General features: G+C 46.6%; 1 protein-coding gene across 2 annotated transcripts in view; it reads right to left on the reverse strand.

Annotated features, from left to right (window-relative positions):
• ST6GALNAC2 (ST6 N-acetylgalactosaminide alpha-2,6-sialyltransferase 2) overlaps positions 1–11,743 on the reverse strand; it is a 33,489-nt gene extending 21,746 nt beyond the window's left edge. For both annotated transcript variants that reach the window (XR_014164950.1, XM_081898027.1), the window contains exon 1: positions 11,227–11,743. Coding sequence is in view for 1 of the 2 variants with exons in the window: in XM_081898027.1 (XP_081754153.1) it covers positions 11,227–11,330 (104 nt within the window). In the remaining variant the exon portion in view is untranslated. The remainder of the gene's footprint in view (positions 1–11,226) is intronic.
• Positions 11,744–12,011: the final 268 nt, after the last annotated feature.

A 12,011-nucleotide genomic window follows, 5' to 3' on the forward strand; every position in this document is an offset into this window, starting at 1 on the left:
TGTGTAGACCAGAGCTCCCACAACCATCAGGCATTGAGGAGCATGGCAAAATAATTTCGAGGGACCACAACGATCATCTAGTCCAACCCCCTGCAATGCAGAAATCTTCCACCTGGTGCGGGACTCGAACCACAACCCTAAGATTAACAGTCTTGTGTTTTGCCAATTGAGCTATCCCTCAGCTGACCCTTCTCCAAAAATGGATTTTAGGGCTGTATATAAAAAGAAACGTAGAATTACAAAAATAAATAGTGCAATAAAATGAAGAGGAATAAAACTATCCAACCAGTGTGTGTGTGTGTGTGTTTTGGGTAAATAATAAAGTTGCAACCTGGCACCGAAAATAATAAACTGTTGGCATCCAGGTGCCAACCCAGTGAAGGTCATTTCTTTTGGACATACAGCCAATGTACTTTTCCTGCAGGTGAAACAGACTTCCTCTGATGACCTGGGTGCATAGGCATTAAGAATTCAAGCCATTTCCCCCCACAACTGAAGTCAGTGGGGCTTGATGGATTTACAACCCTGTCCATCTAGATGGACAGGTCTGTGGCTTGGCCTTAATGAAAGGACTCCTGCCCTTTGCACAACAAGCCTTTCCAGGAAGGCCACCAAGAACCTTTCTCACAACAGGGTTCAGGGGGATGTCTGCCACAGGCTACGCACATGCAGAACTGAAGAAACACGATCTGCTCGCTCCTCTGTGTGAAAATCACCATTTGGGTGTCACAAAGGTTTCCTTGTCTCTCTTTCTGCTCCTTCAGACTGGCCCTGGCCAGAAGGTCAACCCCTTGAACTGCAACTATTGGAATGGATTCCAAAACATCCCCCCTCAGAGGAATCAGTCTCCACATGCTCAGAAATATAGACTGGAGACTTTTTCAAAGCAAAAGGGGTGGTTTAAACTTATCTGTGAACTGGAGCAGCCCTGTTTGTTTTTGCTCTGGGGTACAAGTCCAGAATCTGGGTTCAAATCTCCACTCAGCCCTAAAGCTCACTAAAGTGACCTTGGGCCAGTAACTTTCTCTTGGCCTAACCTACCTCACAGGGCTGTTGCGAGGATAAAATGAGGAAGGGGAGAAACTTATATGCTACCTCGAGCTGTTCGGATGAACATTTGAATCCTCAATAACCAGTATGCACAACCCTTCTCAACCCGCACACTTATGTGTTTTGCAACATATGTATTTCTATGAATGTCTGGTTTTTGTTCTGCTACTGTTCTGCTTGTGAAAGGATTATTCATACAGCCAGTGCAAACAATGGCAACAGGGGCAAATGTGAGGCTCTGCCTAAGCTACTGGTGGGGACAGGAAGGAGAAACATTAAGAAGGGAACCTCATGCAGGAGGCAGAAACATCAGCATAAGAGTTACGAGTTTGCTTATGAAGCCTGGAGGAGTAGGATATTCTGAGTGGTTTACCCAATGATTTCTAAAAACAGTGGCTTCGTACGTATGCAACCTTTTCTTCTAGGACTCCCATGTCTTTCACTGCTGCATGGTAGGCAGCTCTTTTGGACATCTTTCTTACATGCCTAGACCAGGGGTGGCCAACCTATTCTATTATTTAAGCGACATGGGTGACGCTGTGGTCTAAACGATAGAGCCTAGGGCTTGCCAATCAGAAGGTGGGCGGTTCGAATCCCCATGACAGGGTAAGCTCCCGTTGCTCGGTCCCTGCTCCTGCCAATCTAGCAGTTCGAAAGCCCATCAAAGTGCAAGTAGATAAATAGGTACCGCTCCGGCGGGAAGGTAAATGGTGTTTCCGTTCACTGCTCTGGTTTCGCCAGTCATGCTGGCCACATGACACGGAAGCTATACGCCGGCTCCCTCGGCCAGTAAAGCGAGATGAGCGCCGCAACCCCAGAGTCATCCGCGACTGGACCTAATGGTCATAGGTCTCTTTACTTTTACTATTCTATTATTATATTATTATTATTATTATTATTATTATTATTATTATTATTATTATTATTTATACACAGCTCATCTGACTGGGTTGCCCCAGCCACTCTGGGCGGCTTCCAACATATATCAAAACATAATAAAACATTAAACATTAAAGAACTTCTCCATACAGAGCTGCCTTCAGATAGCTCAGGGCTTGGATAACTCCATACCTGCCAACATTTCTCCAATGAAAATAGGGACATCCAAAGGAAAAGATGGACATTCCGGGATCAAATCAGAAACCAGGATGATGTCTGTAAATCTGGGACTGTCTCTGGAAAATAGGGGAACTTGGAGGGTCTGCTACACTGAGCCTGGAAATAGCTATCCTGAGTGTCCCAGTCTGAAGCTATGGTTTGCCTATTCTAGCTCATGAATGCGAAAGGTCACCCAAAGTAGTGACAAGGCTACAAGGGAGATGCCACCCAGAATTGTCTCCGGCACTAAGCGGAGGAGACGTTCACATTTGGAGTTAATGATTTCAGATATCACAAAAATAAACGCAATATGTCCATCTGTTACAACTTGGCAGGCACCGGCTTTATGCAAATGATGTGCAAAACCTGTTAATTACAATTAGCTCAAATATACAAATTAGTTGCCGGCACCTGGATATCGTATGTTGCCAATGTGGTTCTCAGAGCTGTTCACCCCTGATCTAAAGGGACCTGCAGCAGAAGTCTATACAACTTATGGAAACGTATTTGGATTTAGCCTTGCGAAAATGACTTCTAACAAATCTGCCTCACTCAGACATGTCTTTCTTCCCCATCACCTCCCCTGCAAGCTTCTTTCCGACGTCAAACCCAACGAGAGCCAAAGCATCAATCAGATTTTCCCTCAAGCCGTCGCCAGGAAAGAATGTCTACTGGTGTGGGTACTGTATTGTTATAGCTAACCTACATCTGTTTTCTTAAAATTAAAAACAGCAACAGCATTTTCACATTTAGAAAATGAGATACAAATCCACTGCATTAATGCATTTATTATTACAAGGGTAAGAAAGGTAAAGCTATTATATTGCTTGACTTCCAGATTATGGATTAATTAAATTGATTTAATTAATTTCTTAAATTCTTGTGGAGCAGCTACATCATCAAATCAACCCCATGGTCCTTAATCTGTAACTACACACACACACTGGACTCCAACAACTTAAACATTCCTTAGTTTTCTTGCTTTCTCAACATGATTGTTCATTTTATAATCCCAACCTGCTCCTATAACTTCCTTATCAGGTCTGTTTTACTTGGTCTTGAACTTTCCCCTTAGTTTTTAGCATATCCTATCATGACCATCATAGGAATGCATCATACCCGCACTTGGTAGGTCGTTAGGGTGCTATATTTTACATAATTAAATGAACAAAGCAAAGTGTCCATCTGAAATGCATCTTTAAGCATATTAATCACCATATGCTAAAAGCTCGCAGCCTTCTGGCATCTCCATCCAATTTGATATAAATCTTCCCTGACCAAGTGTGTTGCCTTGAGGTCAGATTTGACGTTGGCTTTACCAGAAATAAATTATTTGTGTTAAAACTATTGCCTCAATTACCCTCCACATTCTACTTTTATTATGACACCATGTAATTCCGTTTTAATCAGTAAACTTGTTAAAAGCACGCAATTGACTCAATTGCAAAACTCTGAATAAGTGGCTAATGTGTAGGGCAATTGAAGTTTTGTTGTGGTTACCTCAGTGGCAGTTCACAGTTACCATAGTTCCTTGAATTACAAAGCAATAAGGGCAGGTCTCGCCTGGGTCATTTGTGTGAAAGACTTGCGCCAACAACAGTCAATTTTTTTGTCTGACAGAAGAAAACAGGATTAGGAGCCGCACGTTAGACCTAGGGAGGGTTAGGAATAGTAGTCTAATTAAATGTATCAGGCAAGGATCCTAGAAATTACATCCTGATTTCTAGGCACTGCCTGTGGAGATACTGGGTGATCTGTATGCAGAGCAGGGAATCCTGCAAGGACTGGAATCAGCAACTAAAAGGAAGAAGTGGAAGCTAGAGGCATCTAAATCAGTTGGTTTTGAGCTGTGTTTTGAGATCTTTTGGGGGGCAGCCACAGATAGGCTCCTTGCCAAATGTTGTGGTGCTCTATTTAGACCAAGGTTCCCCAAACCTGGGTCTCCAGCTGCTTTTGGACTACAATTTCCATCATCCCTGACCAGAGGTCCTGCCAGCTAGGAATGATGGGAGTTGTAGTCCAAAAACAGCTGGAGACCCAAGTCTGGGAACCAAGTTTGTGAACCAAGTTTGTCCAAGGTACCGGACAGTCAGCATCAGGAAACACAGCAAAAAACGGTGGTCTTATTTAGCAGATATTCAAAGGATCTGACCTGATTTCAGCTTCTGGAGCATAGTCCCAGGAATGGCTGAGTGATGAGGGCAGCTGTCGCCAGGGGTGGACTTTGATAACTTGGTGCCCTGAGCAAGGACAAAATTTGCCCCCTACTTTAATATTTCTTATTTTCACAATAATTCCTTTTGGTACAGTTGCATTTTTATGGATCTTCTCAGTAGGTTCCCGTATTAATATAGGTATATTATTATTAATAATAATAACAACAACATTGTTATCATTATTGTTATTATTATTTTGCTCCCCTTTGGGTCAGCACCTTGTGCAGGGGAGACACCCACACCGCCCTAAATCTGGCGCAGCTCTTACACAGTTCCTCAAATATGACCCAGTGTCTGGGGGAAATTATCATTGTCCAAAAGCACAGCAAGTGTTATTTTTGGTTAAGTAGAATGTTAGCTAGGTCTACAAGGGAGCAAGATGGCTGTTACGAAGCATCCTCAAAGGAAGTCTTTATTTCCTCCGGTCTTCTCCCCTAAGGCCTTGTGCCTCTGAAGGCATTGCTTCATCCAGAGAAAGGAGCTTCCACCTACAATTTATTGCTATTAGGAGCACAGTAGATGTTACAGACAAATGTGTGTAATAAATCTTTCTTTCTGACAAATAACTGGGGGGGGGGGTGTCAGGGAACTGCCATCAGTACTGGAGGGAGAGCGCAAAAGCCAGAGGGATTCTGGAGAGCGTCCAGGGATCGGGAGAAGCAGCCCATCTTCTGGGGAAGAGAATCAGCGTAGCACCAGTGGAGAAGGGGGGCAGGTGGGGGAAGTGGCGAGGCGGTCCCATGACTCCTTGCCGGGGACCAGTGGGGAGAGTAGGGGTCCTCCGTTGCCCACGCCCTCCCTGCGCAGAAGGCTTTCACGCAGAGAGGGTAGGCGGAGACTAGGCGTCAAAGAGCTTCTTTGCTGGAAGAAGTTTAAGAAACACCCACTCACGGATTCTGCCAGCGACTGAGACAGCCACGGGTGAGTGGCTGTCCGGACAGAGGAGGTTCACTTTGGCAGCCCAGCCAGGTGTTTGCACCTAGCCAGGGAGATAGGCATCTGCTTACTCACGAGCAACCCCTTAGAACCATTACAGGAGGCTGCTTAATCCTTTCCCCACCGGCCATTTCCCTGCTGAAAATAGTATATCTCTCTCATCCCATCCACCAGCTTCTTTCTCATGGACTCATATAATTTTAGGATGAGAAGAGACCCCTGTGAGGTTCCATATACAGGCAAATCTGCATGTAACTCTATGAGGCTGCATTTTAATGTTTTAATGTTGTATTTTAGTCTTGTTTTTTAAGCTGTATTTCAGTCAATTGTTTTTATATTTGGTGTTAGCCGCCCTGAGCCCGGTCTTGGCTGGGGAGGGCGGGGTATAAATAAAAATTATTAATTATTATTATTATTATTATTAACTCTACAGGTGAACACCAGCTAGAGGCTGGAGCAGAGAAAGGGAACTCCCCCCCCCCAGCTCATCTGATACAGCCGAAGGCTCTAGTTTTCATTAGGAGCATTTAGCTCGCCCTTAGTTGGCCTAGAAATGGGGATCAATTTGGATTTGATATCCCACTTTATCACTGCCCTAAGAAGTCTCAAAGCGGCTAACAATCTCTTTTCCCTTCCTCCCCCACAACAAACACTCTGTGAGGTGAGTGAGGCTGAGAGACTTCGGAGAAATCTGACTGGCCCAAGGTCACCCAGCAGCTGCATGTGGAGGAGCGGAGACACAAACCCGGTTCACCAAATTACGAGTCCACTGCTCTAGTGCTCCTTGCCATTTGCTTTCTTCGTAAGGAAAAACTCTGGTGCAGATTTACCAGATCCTGCCCCTCTGAAAACATGCAGTGAGGAGGAAGTCACTTTGATGTATAAAAAGAAAGAGAGAGGAAAAGAAGGAATGAGACCCAAATGTTTATTTTGAGACTATACATATACCAGCAGGGCAATGGTGTGGGAAATGGAAAGTTCTGATAAGCGAGTTGAGATGAAAAACTGAACTTTCCATCTCAATAAAGATAGGAAACGTTATTACCTCCTATCATTCTGAAAAATGCTGGGGCAATTGTCATCCATCTTTCAACTGGAATTGTTGTGGGGTGGTGGGGAGGTTGGATAAGAGATATCAGAACTTCGACCCTCACAGACCTGACAAAATGTGTTGTTTGCTCAATTGAAAGGAAGAGGTTGGGAAACAGGCTGGGCCATTATGCCTCCTATACTCCAAGGAGCTGCCCTGAAGGACATGAACAGTAAAGAATTGCCCACAAACTCTAACTTTAGGGTTGCCATATTTCAAACCGTGAAAATCCAGACAGTTGTTGAGCTTGTTTAAGTTTTGCCCAAAGTGGTTGAGCTTTTGGGGCAAAATTGCTTTTTAAAAAAATGCCGTTTTTGAGCTACTTTTATTTTTAAAAGGCACTGCCGACATCGGCTGCCGTATGTCCGGATTTCCCAGTACGTCAGTGCCGATTTCCGCCTTGACAATGCTGCTGACTGCAGTATTCTGGATATATCTGGCCAAATCTGGACCTATGGCAATCCTATAACTTAGAACTTTTCTGTTTTACAACAAAGACAAATGTGTCCATTTCACTGTGAACTTAGTCATGCTGAGAAGGTTGGGCCATAGCAGAAAAACTGAGGAGGAGCAGGGGGGCAGAGAGAGCTCTTAAACCGTACGTAGCTTGGATATGGAATGCCTTTCAAGTTCTTGAGATAATGGGCAATATTCAACTAAACAAGTTTGTGAGCAGAATGACTTTTCCTCATTGGAAGATGGGACTTTCCCTCCCCTCCTCCCCCTGTGCACACCATGCCATCTCCCAAACTGCTCTGGAGGATTGGAGGAAACCCCACAATATATTTAGATGGCACGGGAGTGGGGAGGGGGGCAGCCCAGTCCATAGACTCATAGAGTTGGAAGGGATCACGAGGGTCATCTAGTCCAACCCCCTGCAGTGCAGGAATCTCTCACCCAACGTGGGCTCAAACCCATGATCCTGAAATTAAGAGTCTCGTGCTCCATCAACTGAGCCATCACGCCTGGCCACTGTGCAAGCAAAAGTTGTTCTGCGACTTAGCAGTACATTGAACATGACCCATTCAGTTCAGGAATGTCCCTCCTTCTACTGTATGCCTTGAAACATTGGGGGCTAAGGCTCCTCCATCAGCAGAGGTCAGCAGAGGTGGCTAAGGCTGCGTGGAGGGGACATACCACCCCCATCCAAATCCCCCCTCTGGCACAGGTGATCAGAGGTTTGGATTGCTCTGCAAGAAAAGGGCTGCTTTTTTAACAGGCATTCCCATTTTCACTATGCCATGTCCCAGGCTTGCTCAGCAAAGAGGCCCAGCAGCGCCAGTTGCGGAGGGCCAGCTCAGGATCCAGTGGGTCCTTTGCTGGCCTAGCTCAGCCACCTGTCCAGCATGCAAGATGCTGTCTTTTGGGGGCTCCAGCAACTACCAGCGGTAACTTCTACCCACCTGTTGGGGTCAGGGAAGTACAGATTCAGATTCAGGGTTGTTTTGTAGTTAAAACCACAAACTGTGGGTGGCATTCAACATAAAGCCAAGTGGGGTATCTGTGTATGGAACAAGGTCTGCTCATACAACAAGACCTTTCCCCTCTCTCCTTCCCCCAGGAGTGCTCTAGATCTGCTCTGAGGATTCCCCCAACCTGCCACCACAGATTTAGAGGTGCAAGGGGAAAGCCCTGTTTTGCATATCTTCTGCATATCCAAATTAACTTAATTTGCGCATTTATTCATCTTCTTTAAATATATACTCTTATGAAGCTGCTGGTTATTACAATAATCCTGCCAATGTTCTTAGGTAAAGGTAAAGGGACCCCTGACGATTAGGTCCAGTCGTGACCGACTCTGGGGTTGCGGCGCTCATCTCGCTTTACTGGTCATGTGGCCAGCATGACTAAGCCGCTTCTGGGGAACCAGAGCAATGCACGGAAACACCGTTTATCTTCCTGCCGGAGCGGTACCTATTGATCTACTTGCACTTTGACATGCTTTTGAACTGCTAGGTTGGCAGGAGCAGGGACCGAGCAACGGGAGCTCACCCCGTCGCGGGGATTCGAACCACTGATCTTCTGATCGGCAAGTCCTAGGCTCTGTGGTTTAACCCACAGCGCCACCCGCATCCCTTCACCAATGTTCTTATCTGTTTACAATTTACAGTCATACCTCATGTTGCATCCGCTTCAGGTTACATGTTTTTGTGTTGTGTCACGCAGCAACCCGGAAGTACTGGAATGGGTTCCTTCTGGGTTTTGCTGCTCGCGCATGTGCAGAAGTGCTAAATTGCACTATGAATGTGCGTAGACGCAGCGCTTCGCCTCGCGTCAGTTCTGTGTTACGGATGGGCCTCCAGAACAGATCCCATCCTTAACACAAGGTACCACTGTGCAGTGGTACCTCGGGTTACAAACACTTTGGGTTACAAGCACTTTGGGTTACAAACTCCGCTAACCCGGAAGTAGTACCTCAGGTTGCGAACTTTGCCCCAGGATGAGAACAGAAATCGCGCACCAGTGGCGCGGCGGCAGTGGGAGGCCCCATTAGCGAAAGCACACCTCAGGTTAAGAATGGTTTCGGGTTAAGAACGGACCTGCGGAACCAATTAAGTTCGTAACCCGAGGTACCACTGTAACTGTAAATATTCAGTAAACCATTTCCATTCTTTTATTTTTAAAAAAGTTATCTTGATGAGTTTATTCTGAGAAAACATTTGTTCAATATAACCCCTATGCGCTGGCCACCCCTAACTCAAAGCTAAACTATGAACCTGCTGGGTGAAGTTAAGGAATTCACTATGTCTCACCTCCTGCAAGTATAACATGTAGATAGTCCTGGCCGATCCTACTAGAGCTTTAAAGATTATTGATGTATACAAAACACTTTATGGACTACATTTGGTATGGGGAACTTTTGGCCCTCTGGATGTAGCTGAACTACAACTCCCATCAGCCCCAGAGAGTATGGCAATAACGATGGGAGTTGTAGTTCAGCAACATCCAGACAGCCGAAGATTCCCCACACCACAGGTAGTCCATAAAGTGTTTTATATGGTCATTTAAACCAAAAGATACACAACTAGACCTGAAATTCATAGAACATACCGCTACATTCAAAACTATTGAATGCAAAGTGAAACTACAAAAAGGAGGGAGGGTCTCGCACTCAGATCTATGGGTAGTTGCGGGTGCTATGTGAAACTTCACCCTTCTCCTTTCAAACATGGCTGGGTGGACAGTAGAAAGTAAAAGCTGAACTTCAGGATGAAATGAAGTGTGGAGCCTAAAGCAAGTTTTCTTTAGATGCTTGCCAAATGGTTTCGATTATCTGGGATCTAAGTTTTGGGTCCCAACCTGTTCCGAGAGAATCATCCCTTCTGAGACCCTCATCCAACTCTTTCAGTAATGAAAGCAGATGACATCCGTATCTAGGAGCCCATGAGCTGTAGGGCAAGTCCTTTAAGCTTAGTGAGCTTAATGTGGGTGAACCAGCTTCATCAAGCTGGCGCCCGTCAGATGCTCTGAACTACAACTCCCACCAGCTGGCTGGGCCTGAGGAGAGTTATGGTCCAAAACATCTGCAGGGCGCCAGCTTGACAAAGGCTGCCGTAACATCGTTCCAGCCCTCTGTACGTGTCTATTCCAACTTTCACACCACTGCTCTTAGCATAGATTACACAACTTCACCGGCTTAGAAATGCAGGGCTTTAGTCTGCCAGGAGCAGAGTAGGAAGGCTCCTAAGCAAAGGTAAGGGCAGTACATGTTCCCTGGGATCTGCAACTCATCACGGGACATAGCAGCTAAATGAAGTGCAAAATCTGAGCTGCACTTTGCTCTCTTGTCCATGTGTGTGTGGGACAACAGCACCCTGCATGTCAACAAACAAGACAGGACACGCTGCAACCATGCACAGCACCCCATCTTCAAACCTGAAGCCACCTAGTGGCACCCTCTTAAGAACCCTGCATTCGCCTGTTTGGTCTTCCTGGCCCCACTGTGTGGGAATGTGCGCTCATGGCTAGGAACTCTTGAACGCACAGGCGTCTGGAAGCCTCAACTCTCTGCTTCCCATGCATTACTCACTCCGCTGAACTTAATTAGCATGCCTGGCCTGCTTTTTATTCCTAGCCTTTTGGGAGCTGGGAGTACAATACCCTTCTTCTCTCCCAACACTTGCCTGCCCTTCCTCGCTCTCCAGGAGAGGTAGCCTTGTCGCTGTGGGCTTTGTTTCTGCACACATATCTGCCCGCGCCTCGGAGGGCGTGTGTTCCATTGTAAAGCAACATGTGCAGTCACATCTCCGAAATCAAGCTTTGAGGTTCTTCCAGGTTTAAAACTCCCCCTCGCTTTAAAAATAAACGAACTTGCACGGTGTTTTTAGATACAGCTGCGGTTTGGGTCGCAACCCCATCGGATCAAAATAAACCACACGCAAACAAAAGAATATTGAGCAAGATTCCGAGGCTGGGTACACACACCATACCTTAAAAGCACATTTCTCTCCCCACCTCAGCCCAAAGAAGAATGGGAATTGTAGCTTGTTTAAGGAATTGTAGCTTGTATTAGGAACTATCGCCCTGCGAGATGTAAACTACAGTTCCCATGATTCTTTTTTTTTTTTCGGGAGCAAAGAAAACGCGCTTGGAAAGTGCGGTGCGCACACCGCTCTTTCCTGTTCTGTTTCCAAAACGATTTCCAGGTTCCCCTGGTTTTGATTTTTTGGGGGATTGCGCCTTTCCCCCAAACACACAAGGCATGCCCCTCATTTCTGAGCAGCCGGCTGTTCCCAAAGCATGCTAGGCAGGGCTGTGTTTTTCTCCCGCGACGCTGCTTTTGGGAACATTTCTCCACCACCACCACCACCACCGCGCCCCGCCCTCCTGACTTACCTGGATGAATCCGTCGTGGTGTAGTAGTGCCCGTAAAAGATGACCGAGAACGTTGTCCCTATCAGGAACAAAAGGCAGAGCCTCTTCCACCGGGCAGATCCCATCCAGGCAAGTTTGGAGCACGCCAGCAGTAGCAGCAGCAGGAGGAGGAGGGGGAAGAAGCAGCCTTCCTCCAAAAAAAGGCTGGCCTCCCGATGCGCGCTATCCTAGGCGCTGCCAAATGAAATCAGAGCCACCTTCGCTTCCCAAGCGATGCCGCCCTCCCTTTCAAAAAGCAAAGGGGGGGGGAGAAGTGGGGAACTGCACAGTGGCTCTTTCAAGCTCTTTTGAAAAGTTCCCGAGTTGCTCTCCTGCCTGACTTTGCCCTCTTGAGCCCAGCTGGAAGAGGTCCCCCAGGGCTTTGGGTATTGTGCGGCGCGTAATAAAGACCTCCTTCTCTCTCTCTCGCGTCTCCTCCCTCTCCCTGCCCTTCCATCTGTTGATAGCTGCCAATGCACCTTCCCAGGATAGCTAACTTAAGCAGAGGGAGAGAGGCTGTGTAAAATGGGGTGGGGTGGGGTGGGAGGCAGGGTACTTCTTCCCTAACTGGTTTAGACTCGCTCGCTGGTGGAGGGGGCGACGGGAGTCGCGAGTTCCTACTCCTAAAAGAGCTACTAATTCTCAGCGGGAGATTAAACATTTACTCGGGCAGGAAAGGAGCATGCTTGGAAGCTGATCGTTCTTTAGCCTTGACCCGCGAACGTGGTTTATTTTGTTTTCTCCCCCCGCCTCTTTTGGGGGGAGCA

This window comes from Podarcis melisellensis (assembly GCF_964234715.1).
Source record: "Podarcis melisellensis genome assembly, chromosome: 2".
NCBI lineage: Eukaryota > Metazoa > Chordata > Lepidosauria > Squamata > Lacertidae > Podarcis > Podarcis melisellensis.